Below are 21,291 nucleotides of genomic sequence, written 5' to 3'. Positions count from 1 at the left end.
GCTTATCATGTGGTCCTCTAGGGGAAAGAATTACATCTCTGTTGAAATAAACTGAGCTTCCACCTAGGGCCCTGGGGGGGGGGCGCCACCTGGTGGTGTGAGAAGGAAAACCCCAAGCAGCTCACAGGAATTTAATAATAAGTGCTTGATGTCAACTAATAAAATCAACAAATATTCATGGAAAATCTCTTGCGTATCTATCACCGGTGCTGAGCCCTATTCCCAAAGAGGCTGCAGACACACACAGAAATAAGCAGCAGGTCGAATCTCCGACTGCAGGAGGCAGCAAGACCACGCTGAGGGAACTGGAGAGTCAGGTGTCCAGACGGCAAACTCCCAGGTCTGCTGCTAACGAGCCGGCGGCCGGGGCTAACCACCTACACACCCCGGGCCTGTGTCTTCATGCGTGAAGTGGAGGTGCCTGGCCGGATGATCTGAGAGGCTTCTTCTAGAACTTTAGCTACATAACCTTATTAACTGTAACGGTCATGTACCAGAAGAGGCCCAGGGCAGCATTTACTTTCCCTCTGTGGAGATGGAAAATCAGGGCCCAGCAACCATCCCTCTGCCCAGCTTAAGGACCTGCCTCCCTGTGGACAGAACCAGCAAAGGTTCCTGCCAGCTGGGAGGCGGTCCGTTTCCTGTCTCTAAAACGGCCACTCTGTGCTCCATGAATGTGCCCTTATTTCCTTAGTTCACACCCAGACTTTCTACCCAACTGCCCAGATTTCTCAGGATCTCTGAGAAATGGGATGTGGCAACCCCAACACCAAGAATGCGAGAGAAACATTTGAAATGACAGGTGGTGAATTATTCGTGGATAAATATGGTCATGCCACTGAAAGAGGCAGAAATTATGCTGATGGCTCAAACTAACAGGATTTGGGGGGAAGCGTAAGGGAAGAATCACCTTCTAGAAGAAAGCTGAGCGTTTCTAGCCAGGAGCAGGTGAAGGGAGGACCTGCGAACAAATCTGAGCAGAATCAGCACACTGCTCTGCCGCACCTTCCATTCTGAGCAAGACATCCTGCAGCAGCTGGGGCACTTGGCCATCAACTCCAAGCCAGTCCTAGGGCAGCTAGCTGCACACACCCCTTCCGGATAAGCCTGGGTGTTCCCATGAGAATCTAATGCCTGCTGATCTGAGGTGGAGCTGAGGTGGTGATGCTAGTGCTGGGGAGCAGTTGCAAATACAGATGAAGCTTCGCTCACTTGCCTGCCACTCATTTCCTGCTGTGCGGCCCGGATCCTAATAGGCCACGGACCGGTACTAGTCTGTGGTCTAGGGGTTGGGGACCCTTGCATTAGGGGGTGAGTAATCACCCCCAAGCTCAGGGGGCAACGGCAAAGCTAATCTTTGTGCCAAGGACTTCCTGTTGCTTCCTGGGACCTGCTGGGTGGAGGGCCTGCAGGAGGTTCCCAGGGAGCTGAGGAAGGGACCGGTAATGCTAAGTCTCGCTTTGGAGCTGTGTGGACTTGGCAAGTCCTGGGTGGAAAGAGCCAGTGGCCAAAGGAACACACTCCTCCTGGAGCCTGACCTGAGCCCTGGTCACACTCCCGCCCCTACCTAACTCTGCGGCTTTGACTGCATGCCTAGAGTAAGGCCAGCCTGAGAGCACCGGGAACCTCTGCTCTTCGATCCCATTTCCCCACCCCTCTCCCACACGCACCATGACGGACACGGCTCCAGACAGCCCTGAGAAGACACTCTCCAAACACCCACCTGCTGGCAGCAGCCTATCTCTGGGGAAAGGACCAGCCCTCTCTTTATTTAAACTATCATATATAAAATGATAATAACGATGCTAGCTTCTCTTAGTTCCCAAGACGGGAAATGAGAGAGCTTTTTGGAAGCTGAAGTGCTACACATGTTCCTGCAGCTAGTCCCAGAACCATCGCGAACCACAGGCCCTCAAGACTGGCTTCTCTTTCCCCACTTGAAAACAACGGAAGAAACAAAGACACATTTGTAAAGACTGAAACAGAACTCTATAAACTTAAGAGTTCTCGAGTGAAAAAAGCTTTGAACTTGAGAACCATGGGCTCTGAGGCTGCGACTGGACATGGGGAAGTGTTCCAAATCCCTCCAGAAAGCTAAGCAAAGCTCGGTGTATGTAAGTTCTTCACACCTTCGCACGTGTGATACAATTTATACTTAAGCCAGGAAAACAGTAGGAGAGGAAAAGTAGCTGTCACCGGGGCAGCCCTTGTTCTGACAGGCTGCCCTGGCCAGTGGGGCTCCAGGAATCACAGTCCATGTCCTGCTGCCTGGCCAGCCTGCCCAGGGCTGTCCTCCCTCACTGCTGGGATTCACCAACTTGGAAGAGAGGCAAACCTGTGAGTGCTGCTTCCACACTTCCAGGCACTGAGGAGCAGGTTCTTCCAGAGGCCCCTCCCCTCCAGGGGGCAGCGGCTTTCTGTATTTAACTGGTTTCAAAGGCTCTTAGTTCCCTATTACAGCCTGGGCTTGCTGGGAATGGAATTATTTTAAGATATCAGAGAAGCTATTTTTATTTTATCACCATCATTACTGCTGCAAAGGAAGACAAATCCAGGGCATTAAGCAGCCCCTGGAAAACCTATACTTGGGACTGGATCCCTGACAGCCATCTGGATGAAGAAAGAGAGAGCTGATAACAGTGATGGCTCTGAAGATCAGAAAGATAAGCACACTAGCTTGTCAAGACCAACCATGCCTATTTCCTTCTTTCTTTTTATAAACTTTAAATATCACCTGTGCTCTTTTTTCTTATTTGTCTTGTTTCTTATCTTCACCCAAGGTAATTTAAAATGACTTGACTCTAGTTTTAGCACTGTGAGATTCACCTTCATTTTCTTCTCTCCGTCCTCTAGGGGAAAGAATTACATCTCTGTTGAAATAAACTGAGCTTCCACCTAGGGCCCTCTGATACTGACAGGGGGCGGGAGGCAGCCTGGCCTGCAAGCCAGGCCTTCTGGATTCTACCTTGACTCAGTTACAGGCCAGCTGTGGGCCTGAGCAGTTCAACCCTTCTGGGCCTCAGTTTCCTTCTCCGCAGAAAGAGGGGCTACATTAGAAGATCTGGAAATCAGAGCACTAAGTCTTCTTCGGTGATGCTGTGACATGCCCTCAAATAACTTCACTCGCGCTCCCGGTGCCACCTACCGAGGTCTTCTGGAAGTGCTTGCTGTTTTCAGAAATTTTAAATGCTTAGTGATGGCTCAACATTCAATGAGTTGAGATTACAAGAGAAAGGTAACCAGAGAAAAGGCCAGCTCCATTTTCCCCCGTGCCCACAGGGGCACAAGGAGGCAAAAATAATAATAGCAGCGATAGTAACACTAACATTTTTTTTGTTTGCGTGCTTATCATGTGCAGGCATTGTTGTAAGTGCTTTATACAAACTCGCTCATCTAATCTCACGCCGTATGAGGTACGCTGTTATGACCGTCCCCAATTCACAGCTGAGGAAACTGAGGTACTGAATGGTTAAGAAGTAGTTACTAAATAGTCGGTGACAGGCGGGACTCCAGCGTGCACATTCTCAAGTCCTCTGCCACACTACCTTGGGGTCTCTGCTCTGTCCTGCATCCCGGGAGGCCTGCTGCCTCCTCGGACAGTCGCTCTTTTGCCTTAACCCTGGGTAGCTCATCCTTGAGGAGGGACCAGGGGTGGTTGGTTAAATCCAGGGCAACCTCATTCTAGCCGATATGGTTCATGGTCAAATTCTCCCATCCAATCTCTGCAGTGCCTTCCTTGGGTTCCCTCTGAAGGTAACGGGGTCGCCACTGAGTAATGCCCCCCAGCTGGGTTGGGTAAAGATGGCATTGTAGTACACAGCTGGAACAGACCCTTCTTCCTGTTTAATTGGGCTACTTTGTGCCAACCTCCTTCGCAAGGAGGAACGCCACTCTTGGCCAGCCCTTCCCTTTCCTTGGCCTCCTGTCAAACCTCCCCGTGAAGCTCCCTTTCTGAATGCTTCTCAGAGGGACTGGGTTCTGGATGCTGCACAGGTGTTACTGGAGTCTTGCCGAAGCTAACAGCAGGCTCCTAAGGACACGGGACTCACTGTTCCTTCTCATTTAACTCCTATTGCAGATAAGGCCCTGACGCTGAGTGCACGGCTGGTGCCTGAGGGGTGGCCTTCACAGATTAGGTTGGGCAGGGCCCCTTTGCCAGCATCTCCTCCAGATATAGTTACCACAAGGTAGGACTTACCTGTTTGTCTGGCAGACTCCATGATAGGCCTCGATGGCATCTTCCTGATCTACATGCTTTTCACTGTTAGGCCAACTTGTTCTGGCATTAATATTTGGCTCCTGGAAGGTCCAAGGTTGAAAAAATAAATAACTCTGGTTATACAAACAATAGCCACGAAATGACTTCATATATAGACAGAGGTATAAAAACGATCCTTAGGGAAAAGACAAAGGCCCAGGACATGCCCAGATCATAGCAGTTAAACTCAGGCAGGAATGTGGCCTTTTCAAGGTCGCTCTGGAAGAGTCACAGAATGACCAGGTCTGGCTGTGACAGGCACTGAGTGTGGAGGAATGGACATAAGATGGCAAGGACAGCGTCCCCAGAGGAGAAAGCACCCCAAACCCAGAGGATGTGACTAAAATCTGTCTCAGTTTTGAATCCTCTACACTCATTCCTGCCTACTAGGATGCCCCCCTCCCCGCCACGCTGCTCCCGGGGCCACGCCCAGGAGTGACCCAGGTGGCCCCCAGCCCCTCGCTCTCGCTCCACAACCTGTCCCAGAAGGTGCGAACATTAGGAACAAATGCTAAGGTGGACGTGCTGCCCTGGGAAGGCTTTCTCCACCTCAGAAACAAAGCAAATAGCAAGGGGCAAGGCAGGAGGTGCAAAACCAGAACGAGGGGGCTGCTCGGGTCGTGACCCTCGTCTCTAAATCTGTGCCTTCTTCCTTTTGAACATATTCATACTGAGTAATTTCAGAAGATTCTGGAAGCGTCCAGCAAAGTCTCCCATGAAAGGCCGTGCTGAAGAGGGCAGCAAGGACGTTGCTCTCCCTTTAGGGGAGACCTGGTACAAAAGACTCTGCTCTTTTAGGTTTAACACCTTGTTTTTCTTATGTATCTTTACATAAGAAAACCTTGTTTTTCTTATGTAAAGATACATAAGAAAAACACCAAATCGATTACTTAGCGCCAGCCCCCCCACCCCGACGGGCCGGACAACGGCTGCCATCTTGTTACCGTGCTCTTGGCAGCAAGTCGGCGCTGGTCGGCGCTGACAATCTGAGTCCTAAGGATGAGCACCTCCTCCTTGCGAACCTCGAGCTCCTCGTTGGCCAGCCTGAGCTGGTTCAGAAGGAGGTTGTAGCTGTCTGGGGAGCTGTGGGTAGAGTTGTTCTGGGCGGCCTGGTCCGCCACGGCTTTCCTCAGCTCGTTCAGGTCATTCTTCAGCTTCTTGTTCTCCGACTCCAGCTCTTGCCTCTGGAAGACAGCCCGAGGGGCACACTCCATCCATTATTGCCCGGATCCAGGGTACTCGCCCCATGCGGGCCTCCTCCTCCGCCTCCCTCCTCCTGGGAAGCTAAGAGCAACCTTCCCACTGTAACAATGCAACTCAGGGTGAAAGTTCAGATGGCATCAGCAAGTAGCCGAAGCCGGGGCCTAGATTTGAACCCACCACTCTAAGTTATCGGTGTGAAGTATCTGACATGATGCCTCTATGATAGCATTCTCCAAAGTGATTCAATAGCATATTCTAAGTGTGCTTGGCTAATGAAGCCCTTCCTTGTGGAAATGCCATGTTAATTTTAAACCACGTGCTTTTAACACAGGACTTCCTAGAACCTTCACACATTAATGTACTTTGTGACTTTCCAAGAGAGGTTATGAGATGCAGAAGTTCCTAAACTTATTTATTTAGCAAGCGCACTCCCCGCTTCCCGCTTCCCAAAGAGCATCACATGACTTAATAATTTAGAGAATACACCAAGAATACCCTTTTGTTCTTTTGGTCACATAGAAAGCCACCAACTATCAATGACAGTGTAGGAAAAACTACTTGTATTCAGAGTCATGAGTGCCATTGAAATTCAATTTTAGAAGGTATTTAACTTTTTCTGGATAAAATAACTGTTTGTGAGATGAATTCCGAACATTTAAAGTCTGATGATCACACATATATTGCTGGTAGGGCCCTGGAATACATGAGATTCAAAATTTCCCTAAGAAACTCCAAAATGTGGATAAGTAGGCATGAGTTGCACATTTATTACAGAGCCGTAGAGACATAAAACTAGGAGCCATTGGGCATAACTCTTATTTTCCAAATGAGGATGCTGAGGATGGAGCACAGGAGGCCCAGAGTGTTCTGTAGAGGCCACGCCAAGACTAAGAGGCCTGGACTCCCATCTCACAGCCCCACCACACACTTCAGGCCTCCTCGACTGCTCTGCCAGGTGGGACCAGCCCCAGGATACTTCCACCCAATCCTGCCCCCACGGGCAGCATGCCTAAGCCTTGAACCCAGTACCCACATAGCGTGCTTTTGCCCGAGAGCTGGGGTTTCTTTATATGTTATAGGAGGATCAGGGGGAAATTCTGGTAGCGGGATCCAGAGTTAAGCAAAAATCATTACTCATCAAGGAGTCCTCCCCTGTAGCCTCATCTTACTCATGTACTGCGGGCAGGTTTTTCAAACTCAATTTGGTCAGGATCAGGTTGGAAAAAATAGCCACGCAGCCAGGTGTGCAGTCTCATCATCTGCTTAGATCTTTGTCTTCCTGCTCAGGAAGCATCTACACTTTTCGACAGCAGCGTACACTTCCCAACCTTTCATTCTCTTCTAAAGCTTTCAGCCAGACACGCAGAGAAGGGGCCCACTAACTACAGGTTGACTGGATTTTGCCTAAAAGCCCAATTTCCATTATTTCTCTGAAGGTCTGAGGCCATGAAGTGAGAAGCATCCCAGCCAGTCTCCCTGACATCAGTCCTCCCTTCAAATCAGAGGTCCCCAGGCCAGCGTCTGCGACAAGGCCCGCGGGTTAAGTCCGGTTTCGCTACGGACAACGAAGGGAAAGCCAGGTCCCAGAACTCAGAATCCTGGCCTGTCCACAGAAGCAGAGAGGGGCAGTTACAGAGTTGTGAGATCTCTGGACAAATATTTTCTGGGCCCCCTGCATCAGGCCTCGTGCCGGACAGTGAAGATGTGGCCTGTGGGAACGGGATGGCACCTTCCTCACAAGGTCGCTGGATGGAGGTGTTGATTTTAACACTCAAGTCCTGAGGCAGCACTTCCCAGAGAAACAAGAGCTGCGGTTCTCAGAGGTGATGGGCAATGGAGTCCCACAGGGGCATGTGAAAACAGATCGCTGGGCCCCAGCCCAGAGCTTCAGATTCGGGGGTCTTGGCTGAAGCCCGAGAATGTGCATTTCTAGCATGTTCCCAATGATGCTGGTCCCAGGACAGCCCTTAAAGAATGGCTGCGCTAGACAGGCTTACAGTTCTAAACGTGGGTGGGGCTGATGCCTCCAGAGCCTTACCAGCTCCTTCTCCTCCCCTGGGGCTCAGCCTTTGGAGAATGGCAGAAGGCACAACACCACAGGGGTTTATCATGTCCAGAGACTCTCCGCCCCCTGGAGGGTTTTCGATCTTTTAAATATCCCATGCAGAAAATAAGTCTAATCAATGACTCAAGAAGGAAACCCCTATAAAGCACCCTCTTCTTACACCATCAGTGTGGCCCTAGCTTTTCAGAAAGGCTTGGGTGTGATTCAGGGCTGTGTTCCCCTGGGCAACACAGCTGTCCTGAGTTATGCGTCGTCCTATAAGTGGGACCAGAGTGACTGACCCTGGCCAATGGGGTACATTCCCAATTAGAGACTCTGTGAGAACAGGGGAGTGGGAGCGCCCTAATGCCCCGTTCCTGGTCTGTGCCCTCGCACCAGAAGCCACCTTGTCACTGCGCCATCACTGGATGCACTGGGAGATCCTGGCCTTACATCTCTCCATGCAAGTCTTGATTATTTTCTTCAAAGTGGTTTTATTCCACTGGCCACATTTCTACTGAAACTATCAGGTAGGTAAGATATACGTGACATAATAAGAAATTTGCATTTGGTCTCTGGCCCCAGTTCCTGGCAAGGTTTCCAAAACTCTTTTGTAACTTCCTGGGTGATCCGGGTGCTAGAACATCGTTTGTTATGACATGTGGTCTTAGTCCCAGGTTCCCAGCACAGAGCTTCTGATGCTCTCAGAATTTCTGGTGTGAGGGATGAAAGAAGCATCTCCTGCTATTCAAAATAAGCTTCTTGCCACCACGCCTGAGTGTGTGAATGAGGTGACTCTTGGAAGAGGGGGGCTGGCTGCAGGAGGGACCAGGCTCATGATCAAAAGGCTGGAGCTTTCAGCCCTGGCACCAGCTCCAGGAAGGGGAGGGCCTGGAAACTGAGTTAAACGCCTGGGTAACGATTTAATCAATCACGCCTATGCAATGAAACCGCCATAAAAACCTCAATGACAGGGTTTAGAGTTTCGGGCTGGTGAACTCATCACGATGCTGGGAGAGCAATGTGCCTTGAGGGCCTGGAACCTACACATCCCTTCCCTCACACCTCATCCTATGCATCTCCTCCACTCTGCTGTTCAACTTGTATCCTTCATAATAAACCATTAATAGTTGGTAAAGGGCTTTCTTGAGTTCTGTGAGCTGTTCTCACAAATTATTGAACCAGAGGAGGGCATGGTGGGAATCCCCGACTTGTGGCCAAGTTGGACAGAAGCATGGGTAGCCTGTGATTGGCATCTGAAGTGAGGGCAGCCCTGTGGGACTGAGCTCCTCACCAGTGGATCTGTGCTAACTCCAGGTAGTCTGTTCCAGACATGAGTGGGGCTGTAGGACATCCAGTTGGTGTCCACGGAGAACTGAAGAATTGCTTCTGGAAAACCCCCACATTCTGTATCAGAGGTATTGTGGACAGAGGGAATGGTTTCCTATTAACATATATTAAATAGTTCCTTGCAGTAAACACAGATTTTCCTTCATTTCGAAGATGAAGAAACTAAAGTGTTGGAAGAAGAAATTGTGTGCTTGTGGCTCTACTTATTAACAGACCCGAGCTTACGACCACATTGCCTGACGCCCAGCTTTGTCATCCATCCTCCACAGGGTGAGAGTTCAAGAATCTCACCTTCAGACTATTGTAGGCTAGATCTGCGTCCTGGTCCAAATCTGTGTCACTCTTCAGTTGTTCCACCTGCATGGAAAAAGAGACAGAAAGGTGAACATGGACTACAAAGCAGATGTTCCACAAAAGTATTTCCAACCATGATGAAAACATGCTGCTTTTGCCTGTGCACAAATGCACGTCCTTCCCACCTTCAAAATGTAGCTCACTACCTCAGGCTGCAGTGAAGCTCTCCGTAAACATCTCCCTCCTGCCCCCCTCATCCCCTCCATAACTTTATTCGCATGCTCCTCACAGGCACCTATGGGTTGAATATGTATAACAGTGTGTCAGGGGTTGAATTAAGTTCTCCCAAAAGATATGATGACATCCTAACCCATGGTACTTGTGACTATAACCTAACTTGGAAAGAGGGTCTTTGCAGATGTAACCCAAGTTAAGATCCGGTCGTTAAGGTGGCCCTGATCCACTATGACTGTCCTTATGTGAAGAGAAGAAGGATGCATGGGGAAGGTGGCCATGAGGTGGAGACGGAGTTATGCAGCTGCCCAGGGAATGCCATGGATTATGAGTGACACCGGGAGCTCGGAGAGAGGCATGGAGCAGACTGTCCCCCAAAACCTTTAGAGAATGAGGCCCTGCTGACACCTTAATTCCTGACTTCTGGCCTCCGGAACGACGAGAGAATAAATTTCTGTTGTTTTAAGCCATCCACTTTGTGGTACTTTGTTTTGGCAGCCCTAGGAAACTATGTGACTCACGAACTTATTAAGGAGATTAAGTAATATATAATAATTATGTATTTATTAATGAAGTTAATGAGCTTTTAGGTATTTGGGGGATGTATGTGTACCTATGTGTATCCTGCTTTCCCAACTAAATAACTCTAAGCCTCCTGTGGAGAAGCCCGCTTCCTCCATGTCACCCTACAGCAGTGTGACAACTGGTCCCCGCTGATGCTCAGTAAATTCTGTCTGACATCGGAACTCCAAAGCTAGAGGACCTGGGTGGCAATGGCTGGAATACCAGCCCATTAGGACTCAGCCGAGCTGGTGATTCCTGTCATTATTTGGCAGTTATTCACCTTGTCCAATGAGAAGGGACAGAAACACCTTCATAAATGGTGAACTGCTTGGGTGATTTCAAGTAATGGGTGATAGTCCCTGAATAAAGATGGGTTTTGGGAGCTAAAACCTGACAATACCTAATGAGCAGCAGTGGTAGCAACCTTAAATTCAAGGCCAGGCCATGACCAGCTGGATGGATTGTGCCCCAGGCTTAGAGAATGGGACCAGGTCAGAGCACCTCTGGTAGCTCCCCCCATATCAAGGACGGTTACACTGACTGCACTGTTTCCAGCCCTGTGACCTGGGAAGAGAACTCTCCAAGGCACCAGATTCTGCTCCGCTTGCCATCATCAGCAGTGGGAGAACTGTGTGAACCTACTAGTCTAGGGAGAGGCCTGTGCCTGCCATATGACCACAGACAACTGAGTACTCAGGTTCCTGGCAAACAGAGATCACTTACTCAAATTCAGGTTACTGTGAGCATGGAGATGTGCTGCTGGCAGTCATGTTTCTAAGTGGGCGGACGTAGAGTCACCCTGGCCAAGGCAACTTCGCCAGTGGATGGGAAGTCAAACACATGGACAGCCTGGCTGGCTGTCGCAGACGCCCCATCCTCGTGGTGGGCTTCGTCACTCCCTCACTGATGGTACATCCTACAGACTTCCTATTGTTCCTTATGCAGAGCCTGGCCTCTTCCTATAGCTGAGATACTGGATCATCTCGCTCCAGAATAAAGACCCAAGTGGCTCAGGATTCTTCCTGGGACCAAGGGCAGCTCCAGCAAAATGACCTCTGAAAGTTTGGTTTCAGGGCGCCACAGAGGGATGCCATCATCTCCCCTGTCCCATCCTGCCCTTCTTACTCAACTCTCTGGGAAACAAGGTCGTTCTCCTTAAATAGAGAATGACCTTGATACATGTTAGAAGACTACAGGCCAAGCCTACAGTTTTCTCTCTTGCTCGGTGATTATTTTTCAAGCAAACAGATACTTTTTAAAGTTTGGTATTGTGATAAGCCAAAGACCTAAAGCCATCTTCCAAAATTATTTGGCATGTCTGTGGTGAGGATCGTGTGAGTGACTCTTTCGGGGTAGCTGGGTGGGCCGGGAACTCTCATGTCAGGCACCGTCTGACGTCGTCTACACAGCTTTCCATGTATTTGATTTGTGCTCGCCTGTCAGGGTAGCTTCTCTTCTCATTGAATGAGTCATTTATAAACCTAATCCTTTCACTTTCCGTTCTGAGTCCAACCCATCTGAGAGATTTCAATCCATCAGCAAGATTTACCTCCCCACTTACTGCTCAGGGAAAAAAACCCCATGCATTTACTAGCAACATAGATCAGCATCTGCAACACATTTGATTGGCAAGGGAAGCTGGGAGTTACAAAAGGAGACAGTGTGCAAAGGTGGGAGCAGGGGAAAGACTGAGGATGCGGAGAGGGGTTTGGACTCCACAATTGGCAACTCAGGCCTGAGAACAGATCAAAGGCCTTTGACAAACCCACTGTGAAGTCAGCTAATGATATGACCCAGGTCAGAATCGGCCTTGAATCCCATGAGAAGTGGTCCTTATCCCTCCCAAGAAATAGAAATGGCTCTTACCTCCTCATCGCCGCTGCCTGCAATGGCTCCCTCTATTCCTACAGCGCCCGTCGGTGTGCGCCCGGCCTTGCATTTACTTGAGCCCTACCGATGTTTTTATCATTTTTTTATTTTTAGTATTCATTATTATTTTTCAACTGTTTTATGTCTGGTTCTTCCAAACTAGATTATGAAGTTTTCGATGGCTGGGGATTTCTCTTATGTTTTTATCCCCTCTCATTTAATAAGCATTTTGAATACAAGTCTGGCACTGATGCCCAATGGGTCCTTGAGATAGAGCGAGTGATATGTCTAGGGACACTAAGGTTTCAAATAATAACCTTTTAAGAGCCAAGATACAGATGATAATCTGGACTGAGGTGAGGGTGCAGTCATGGGAAAGAAAGGTGATGACTGCCGACCTGGTCTGCTCCAGACCCAGCGGGGCTAAGCTCAAGCCCAGGCCGGACTCCAGCGATGGAAGGGCAATCGACTTTCTCTGCTCTAAGTTGACTTCAGCTTGTTATTATACTTTAAACCATACATTTCTGGTCCTCTTTGCTTGTGGGGGATCATGCCACAGGTTCCCTGATAGCTTCACCAGTGGAAATCCTTTGCCCTGGGGGCACTGGAAAGCTTACGTCTGTCCAACTGGGGTGACTGGGGACACTTGCAGAGAAAGCTCGATATGACATCAACACAAGACAAAGCTATTCTCTGAAACCCAGCACCAGAATAACCCCACAGGGTCACGTCCTGCCACGTGGGCCCTGGGAAAACTGAGCTGGATCATTCTCTGATGCCAGCACCACAAGGGTGCTGCTCTGCCGGCCTGCAGAACCTTCGCGCACCTGGACTTTCTTGCTGTCCTGCTGTTCTCTCTTCTCCAGTTGGACCTGCAGCTTCTTCCTCTCCTGCTCAAGTTCCCGCACTCTCTTCTGCAGCTTCAGGAAGACTGTCATGTCCATGGCTGCCTTCTCGAGGCCAATTTCCTTCAAAGGAAGACAAGGAGCAAGAAAGAGGAAGTTTAAATAGCTTAAATGCCGTAGGGAACATTCAGCACCTCACTGCCTGCTGCTATATCAGCTGTCTTTATTCTCTTCCCTAACATCAATCCACATCTCAGATACAAAGCCAATGCCAACCAACCATCATTTCTCATATTAAAGTTGGTGCTCCAGGCTCATTTTCTGTCTAGATAACATCTGAGTCTCAACCATTTGTATTCCTCCTGTGTGAGCCACTTAAGATGACTGGGCATATATTCCAAGAACAAATAGATAAAGACATAGCCATTTTATTTGGAAGTCAAAAGAGCTCACTTCTGGAAGATGGTGTCACACTAGAGACACTGTAAAATTCAGGACATAATGCTTCCTAATGCAGAATCAATGTGGTTACTAATCACTGTGCATGTGCTTCAACCACTTGATTGCACCTTGAAACAGAGCCAGTGCTTGCCCTACCACGGAACCCATTTACCCAACAGATCGTACAGCATCAGTATCCCAGAAATTTTTTTTCTTTAGATTCATGCCTGGGTTCGCCCTCCAGAGTTCTGTCATGCCTGGGCGTGTATCTGTATGAGCATATCCACGTAGATTTTTTAAGCACATGTATGGACATATGTGACAAAACAATTTGGTTCAACCAGCATTAAACGAGTGCTTTGTGCTTAGCCAGCACTGTGCTAGCTTCTCTGGCCAGTGTCAAGAACTAGTCTCAGCTTTGTTGAAGAACATAAATGCACCAATGGAAATGCTTATGTCTGCATGTAAATGACCACATACACAAAGACATGGGTGGTGCATTTGGTGTTCAGGCTGACTGTGGCCTCCAGACTTAAGAGGTTGCAGTGATAAAACCAAGGGTCTTAAGCTACCATTTATGAAATGCTTCCTAAGTGCGTACAGCAAGCAACAAACCATGTTGGACTATACAAAAATAAACCTTTTATCCGGAGGCCCTCCTTTTCTATCCTTCCATCCTTCACTCTGTCACTCACTATCTCTTATCATCCTTTAGCACTGAACAGTCCCTGCAATTATATTACAGACTTCTTCCATCAACTGATTATTGTCTAAGTATCGCACAAGCTCCAGAGGGCAGGGACCTTCTCTGGCTTGTCCCTGCTGTTTCTACAGTAGCCCCTAGCTGTGTCTGGCACAAAGACATGCTCAAAACACACTTGTTTTTATAACCGTCTCTCCTCTACATCTATCTTCGTGTACTTCATAAGGTTTTATATGCTTGTAATTTTCTTCTTTTCAAATGCCAGAGGAAAAACTGTGTATCTATGAACCTTGACAAACTTACACGCAGATTATGAAGTCCACTGTGTGGTACATTACATAGTAACTCTAAGAGGCTATTACTGACAAAGATATAATCACTCAGCAAATATTTGTTGTTGTCTGAGTTTATCGAGCTTCCAAGTCAGGGAGGAAAATGTTCTTCTGTATTTATTGATATTACTGTATGCACTGGGATACTAACTGGGGGTGATAAATTATATCTATTTTAATGACTTAGTGGTTCCTTCTTAAGCCAGCCATTTCGCTTCTCTGCAATCAGTTCTCAGCTTTACAAGAGGAATCAGGGGCCTGCCTTCTTCCTTCTTCTCTGGAGAGAGGGTAGGGTGAACAAGAATGTAGTGTTTTGCACAGTCACTGTTAACTCCAGAGTACTGTCTGTAAGTTCACTGCCATCTGAGTCCTGCTGTCAGGGATGAGCCTCGGGCACTCTGGTCACCACCAACGGAACAGTACATGTCTGTGGGGAGCTCCACACAGGTAACAAACACTCCTGGAGCACAGCCAGCCAAGAACCTGCCTTACTCACCTCCACCTGCTGGAGAGCATCCTCCGTGTCTCCGACTTCAGATGTGGAGATGGAGGGGTAATTGGAGTCAGATTCTAAGCTACTTTGGTTTGATGGGTTCCGCCTGTGGCCTGGGGTTTGCTGTTTAAGGAGAAAAATGTGAAAAACTCGTAATGAACTAATGTTAATAAGAAGTATTACTTTTCAAAGACTAGTAGGCCCTGGAGTTGGACTTTTGCCTCATTGCAAGGACTGGGTTCCCTTGTCTTTTAATGAAATACAAATCCCTAATGCTGAGGCCAGTCTCTCTGAAAAGTCCCAGGGAAATAATCCTCATCTCCCAGTCTCGCCCCGACAGTCCTGCCATCAGCCTCCTCTCGAGAAGAATGCTGCAAATCTGGCCCTCACGGCCCCCACTTCAACCTGTACTCCACCAGTTTGTTTATGAAAACAGTCAGCATATTAGAAGTAGGGGTTACCATTTATACTGTTCATTTAAAAATGCCTTTTTTACCCCTTGCATCTGATTTGGCTTTAAGAGAGAAAACTGGTCTTGGTAGGAAAATTTTAGATTTCTCTCTATGTTCCAATTCACCTTCTCTTCCTGGCTTCTAGGCAATGAACTTACTCAATCTTGTATGAATATACTTTTCTGGAGGGAATGTTTATATGGGGTACAAAGAATGACAAATCCTGAAATATGACAATGTTTCTGTCAACGACTGGGAGAGATGATCAGACCCCGTGAGCCTCTCTGCAGCACACACTAATGAAGCTGAATTCAGAACTCCCCAAGCCGTCACTGCCACGACACAGGGATGCTCCCAGAACAGGAAACGAGACAGAGAACATACCCACTTGGGTGGAATTTTCTTTAAGTTTTTAACTTAGATTTTTCTGAGACCCTAAAGTTGGAAAAGAAGCTGTCCCCAGGCATGGCTGCTGCCAGGTTGCTCCCTTATGTGGTGACTCCCCACAGGAAAGGCAGAGACAGACACTGGGATGCCACACCCTTCACACGGCACAGAATGACTGAGCATCTTGGCAGTGGCGTCAGTGGCACAGGGGCTGGAGCTGTGCAAGCACCAGGCTTGTGAAGCCAGAGGTGGGGCCGGCGCTGTGGGCGGGACTGCCCTCCTTGCCTTTACGATGGTCATCTCGTCCCGAAGGTTGTCGTATCTCTGCTCCAGCCGTGAATACTCCTTCACGAGGTTCTGGTACCGGGAACGCTCCTCTTCCAGCTCTTTCTTCATCAGGAGATTTTCCTTGACAGAGCTCTGGGCAAATTCATCTGGAAAGCAAGCACGCCGAGCTGCACTTTCTCTTTCTGAATGGATTCCCCTCACATGCACTTGACCCACGTTCACTGATTAACCTCTTGTTAAGAGGCTGCCCACGGCTGCTCTGACACAGACACTTGAGTTGATCCAGCTCCCTCACCTACTGCAGAGCAAAGGAAAGCTCGTTACTGTGCTTTAGGTCTTCAGAGGTGGGGAAAAAGATGACCCTGGCCTGGGAAGTGGGGGAGAGAAGCCAGCAGCTCACACGGTTAACCCTCCAGCCTCTCTCTTTCAACAAGTGTCACAGCGACTGCGGGCAGCGTTCACGAGAGAGCCTAGGTTTTGTTCCAGTTTCTTCCCTACTCCTGATGTTTCCAGTTCTTGGAGTGCAGGGAGATTAAAGCAGATTTGAGGAGATAAGGCCAAAGGCTGGGGGGTGGCGGGGGAGGAGGCAAAAAGATAACACGGATGGGCTTTCTCCCCTATCCAAACTTATTCGTATTCGTGGAAAGAAACAATTTTAAAAGGGAAATTAAAAACACTTTCAGCTGTTGACAAGAATTCATGCTGGATGGAACTACGCACTCAGGCGGTTCAAGTCTCTCGAGGTGGGGGCAGGGGGGCTAAGGATGGGCAAGGGGAGCAATACGCTGAAGGCCACACCAAGTCAGGTGGGGACTGGGGTCTGGGAATTCCCAATGCCCCTCTTGTCAAGCAGCACCGGGGGGTTGACGTAGTTCAGGGGTCAGTGGGTGCTTGACACAGGGGACCTGGATGTGACCCATGACCCTCTCTCTAGCAAATTAACAAATGACCCACTGGGTAGAAGAAACCATGACAGGAACTGTGGTTGCTAAAGATGAACTTAAGAACAGCAGTAAGTGCAGCTCCTAAGTGTTGTGTGTCAAGCATCATCTTAAGTGACTCACACGCGGTATCTATTCCTCACATGGGCCTTGGTGTCCGTGTTGCAGATGAAGAAACAAAGGGCTACAGACATTAAGTGACTCGCTCAAGGCCACGCAGTAGCACATGGTAGAGCTGTGCTCCGAGCGCAGATCTCCCCGACTCCAAACTCAAGGCGTCATATCGTCCGTTATCCGTGTCTCGCCACATGAAACCAAATGTCACAGCAGGATTGCACAGATCACCCTTTTTCTGCATCTCTCTTCTATTAAAGCCCTTTCCCCACTGCTAACTGCATGCTTGCTAGGAGTCTTTGGGGAAAATCACCGTGGAAAATAAATGAGAGCTCAGAATGAAAAATCAAGCACTTTGGTACTTACCTTTCGACTGGCACAGAATTTGGTGGTTAAGCTGTTCTTTCTCATCTTTCAGGAGAGCGTTTTCTTGCTCCAGGTCTGCAACTCGCTGAAGAAAGAAAAAAAATGTTTCCCCTGTGAAGCTGAGCAAAGGAAAGGATCCTCTAGTGGGTTTGAATTTCAGCTGGTGATGTTAAAATGATTTTTAAGAAAATTGAATCAGCTAAAGTGGCTTTCATTTCAAGGGAAAAACTGTACACTGAAAAACAAATTCCATTAAAACAAGACAGACTCATTTCTGTTGATGGTCTTCCAATGCCCACTAAAACCTCTTGAAAAGTCTGCACCAAGCTCCCATGCCTTGTTCAAGAACTTACTGCAGTAACAGGCTTCCTCGCATTTGGTTGCCTGTCTAGGTAAATCATGAGCTCTCAAATCTGAGTCTCAGGAAAGCCAGAAGCTCACGATGAAGAATTCTCTCTGGTCTTCACCCCACTTGCCCTTGCCTGTCTTACCGGACCAGCACAGTCCAGATGCTGGGGAAGGAAAGGGGACTTGCTGCTGACATTTGACTGTCCAATCCAGTGTCTGGCTTCTGATACTAATGCCAGGGCAAACAGGAGGTGAATATTACTGGAAAGAAAATGGCACACTCATTTTTGCAGGAGGCTATCTAGAGATTTTCCCACTGACGTCACATCCCTGCCTTCATGAAACAGGTGAGGAGATAATCGTGGAAATCGTGTGCCCAGGGCCCCTCAATTCGGGCATCCAGACTTGAGCCCCACTTTCCTAGAGGCTGCTTGAACCATCGCAAGTCACCACAGAAAGAACTCTTGTGATCATAAGTGTGGGCAAAGGCGAAGTCAATGAATGACCTTTACAGTCACAGATCCTGGCTCTGTAAAATCAACACCCAGCTCCCAGGGCTGGTTCAAAGGAGATGACGTGTGTAGAGCACCAAGCAGCAGGCACTACACAGAGCAGTGGATGAATATGTGTAGATGGTTCTACATTACCTTCATTAGGCACGAAAGGTAAACATACCCTTTAAAGCCATTCCACCACTCAGCAAAAACTTAAAAGTTAATTTCTATTTTTCAAAAGTTCTTCCCCAAAAAAAAAGAGGAAGGAACACTTCCCAATTCCTTCCATGAGGCCAGTAATGTCCTGATACCAAAACCAGAAAAAGACATCACTACAGACCATTCTCCCTTACGAATATAGATGAAAAAAGTCCTTAACAAAATACTACCAAATATTCATGATAAACACATTCTACAAAGGTCCTCAACCTGATAAAGGCATTTATAAAAACCCACAGCTAACAGCATACTTTCTGGTGAAAGACAGAATGCCTTTCCCCCAAGATCAGGAATGAAGACAACAATGTGTGCTCTCACCAACATTATTCAACACCATTCTGGGGGTTCTACCCAGGACAATTAGAAAAGAAATAAAAGACATCTAGATTGGAAAAGAAGAATTAAAACTATCTCTACCTACAGCTGATGTGATCTTGTATATAGAAAATCCTAGGAAATCCATTTAAAGATTATCAGAACTAATAAATGAGTACAAGTTGTAGGGTACAAGACCAATAGACACAACTCAATTGTATCTCTACACACTGAAATGGATAATCTGAAAAAAGAAATTAAGAAAACAATTCTTTACAACAGCATCGAAAAGAAAATTCTTAGGAATAAATTTAACAAAAGAAGTATGAAACTTACACTTCTGAAAACTATAAAATATTATTGAAAGAAATTAAAGAAGATCTAAATAAATGGAAAGATATCTTGAGTTAATGGATCAGAAGACTAAGTATTGTTAAGATGTAATACCCCTCAAATGAATGCAACCCTACAGATTCAATGCAAACCTTATCATGATCCCAGCTGGTTTTGTGCAGAAATCGACACGCTGATCCTAAAATTCATGTGAAATATCTAGGGATCCAAAACAATCTTGAAAAAAAAAAAACAAACAAACTGGAGGACTCGCACTTCTCAATTTTAAAACTTACTGCAAAACTACAGTAATTGGGACACTATGATACCAGCATAAAAACAGATATATGGACGGATCACCGGCAAGAACTGGAATCCAGAAATAAATGCTCGCCGCTACAGTTCAATGAAGAAAGAATCATCTTTCAACAAATGGGGCTGAGACAACTGGATTTCCACATAAAAAACACAAATTGGACTCCTGTGTCATACCATATACAAAAGTGAACTTAAAACGTATCGAAAACCTAAATGTAAGAGTTAAAACTATTAAACCCTCAGAAGAAAACAGAAGCAAATCTTTGTAACCCTGGATTAGGCAATGGTTTCTTAGATACAACACCAAAACACAAGCAACCAAAAAAAAAAAAAAAGAGTTAAATTGGACTTCATCAAAATTTAAAACTTTTGTGCTCCAAGGGATATTATCAAGAAAATAAAAAGCAACCCACAGAATGGGAGTAAATATTTTCACATCATATATCTGACACAAGATTTGTACCCTGAATATATAAAGAACACTTGCAACTCAATGATAAAAAGCCAAATAACCCTATCGAAACATGGGAAAGGATTTGAAGAGCCATTTCTCTAAATGGCTAATACGTACATGGCAAGATGCTTAACATCATTAGTCATCAAAACCACAATGATACCGCCTCACACACAATAGGATGGTTATTAAAAAAGATCATAATAAATGTCGGTGGGGACTGTGCTGGTCCAGCTGCTGTGCCAGGTTGCCGTCCCACCATACACTGCTGTGGAAAGCAGACTGGCGGTTCCTCAAAAGGGTAAACACAGAGTTACCACATGCCCCAGCAATGCCATTCCTATGTAGATATCCAAGAAAAATGAAAACCTAGGTTTGCACAGGATCTTGTGATAGATGTTTGTATCAGCATTGTTCAAAGTACCTAAAAGTGGAAACAACCCAAATGCCCATCAACTAATGAACTGATAAATAAAATATGACAGATCTGCATAATGAAATACCACTTAGCAATGAAAAGGAATGAAGTACTGATACATGCTACAACATGGATGAATCTTGCTAAGTGAAAGAGGCCAGCCACAGAAAGCATGTTTGATATGATTCCAATTTTATGAAATACCCAGAATAGGCAGATTTATAGAGACAAAAAATAGTGTTTGCCTAGGGCAGGGCTGTGACTGCTAAAGGGTACAGAGTTCTTTTGAGGGGGTTGATGAAAATATTCTAAAATTTGACAGTGGTGATGGTTGGAAAACTGTGAGTGTTTCTTAAAAACCCTTCAACTGTACACTTTAAATGCGTGATCTGTACGGTATGTGAATTATAATCAGTAAAGCTGTTAAAAAAATCATTCCACAAGAAAACCCTTCAACTGTACACTTTAAATGCGTGATCTGTACGGTATGTGAATTATAATCAGTAAAGCTGTTAAAAAAATCATTCCACGAGAAAACCAAGCACAGGACTCTGTGCTAACTGTGGCAAAAGATAAAAAGATTAGTAAGACAGGCTCATAGTTAGTTTCTAGTTGGAGTGACAAGCTTCCCCACAGACTGTGCTGAATGACAAACTCTCTCTCTGGCTCATGTCATCAGTTCCAGCCATCCGTGGTACATTTTATGATCTATTTGGGGGAGGAAGAAGGACTCTCCCCAACCTGTACAAAAAGAGCCTCAAAGATGACATCCTCTGTACAATAACATGATACATACTAGTATGTGCATGGTGGCTGAGACTAGACAGTGACCTATTGGGATTCTCACCTAGGTGATTACTGCATGCAACTGAGGAGGAGAGATGATCACACTGATCCTTGGGGACCCACCTGTGGTCTCATCAAACACCTTTCAAACTCTGCTAGACGTTTTTGGCAGCAAAAGCCAGAAAGGAGGCTCCAGGGATGCTGGCTAAAGGGCAGAAGCTTTCTTGAGGTTTGAATTTCAACGGATTATGTTTAAATGCCATCTTCTTCCCTTCCTCCCGGCTTTCGAGTTAACTCATTTTTACAGAGATTTTTGTCTCTTTAAATATGAGTCAAGGAAACAGTCCCCTAACCCTCAACATCACGCAGAAACAGTCAGGAGAAAATTTAACAGGCGCAAGCAAGGTCACTGGTTCTCCCCTTACAAC

At 46.9% G+C, this 21,291-nt stretch overlaps 1 protein-coding gene across 1 annotated transcript in view; it reads right to left on the bottom strand.

The window, feature by feature from the left end:
• Nucleotides 1–21,291, bottom strand: part of MYO5B (myosin VB) — a 256,918-nt gene that overhangs the window by 28,494 nt on the left and 207,133 nt on the right. The window contains exons 25-31 of the mRNA XM_023532044.1: nt 17,179–17,263; nt 15,755–15,903; nt 14,634–14,753; nt 12,644–12,784; nt 9,147–9,212; nt 5,203–5,442; nt 4,199–4,299 (exon numbers count right to left, since the gene is read on the bottom strand). Of these exons, the coding sequence (XP_023387812.1) occupies nt 4,199–4,299; nt 5,203–5,442; nt 9,147–9,212; nt 12,644–12,784; nt 14,634–14,753; nt 15,755–15,903; nt 17,179–17,263 (902 nt within the window). The remainder of the gene's footprint in view (nt 1–4,198; nt 4,300–5,202; nt 5,443–9,146; nt 9,213–12,643; nt 12,785–14,633; nt 14,754–15,754; nt 15,904–17,178; nt 17,264–21,291) is intronic.

This window comes from Pteropus vampyrus, unplaced genomic scaffold, assembly GCF_000151845.1.
Source record: "Pteropus vampyrus isolate Shadow unplaced genomic scaffold, Pvam_2.0 Scaffold3, whole genome shotgun sequence".
Taxonomy (NCBI): Eukaryota; Metazoa; Chordata; class Mammalia; order Chiroptera; family Pteropodidae; genus Pteropus; species Pteropus vampyrus.
Note: the sequence above shows the minus strand (reverse complement) of the source record. Positions and strands in the feature narration are given on the sequence as shown.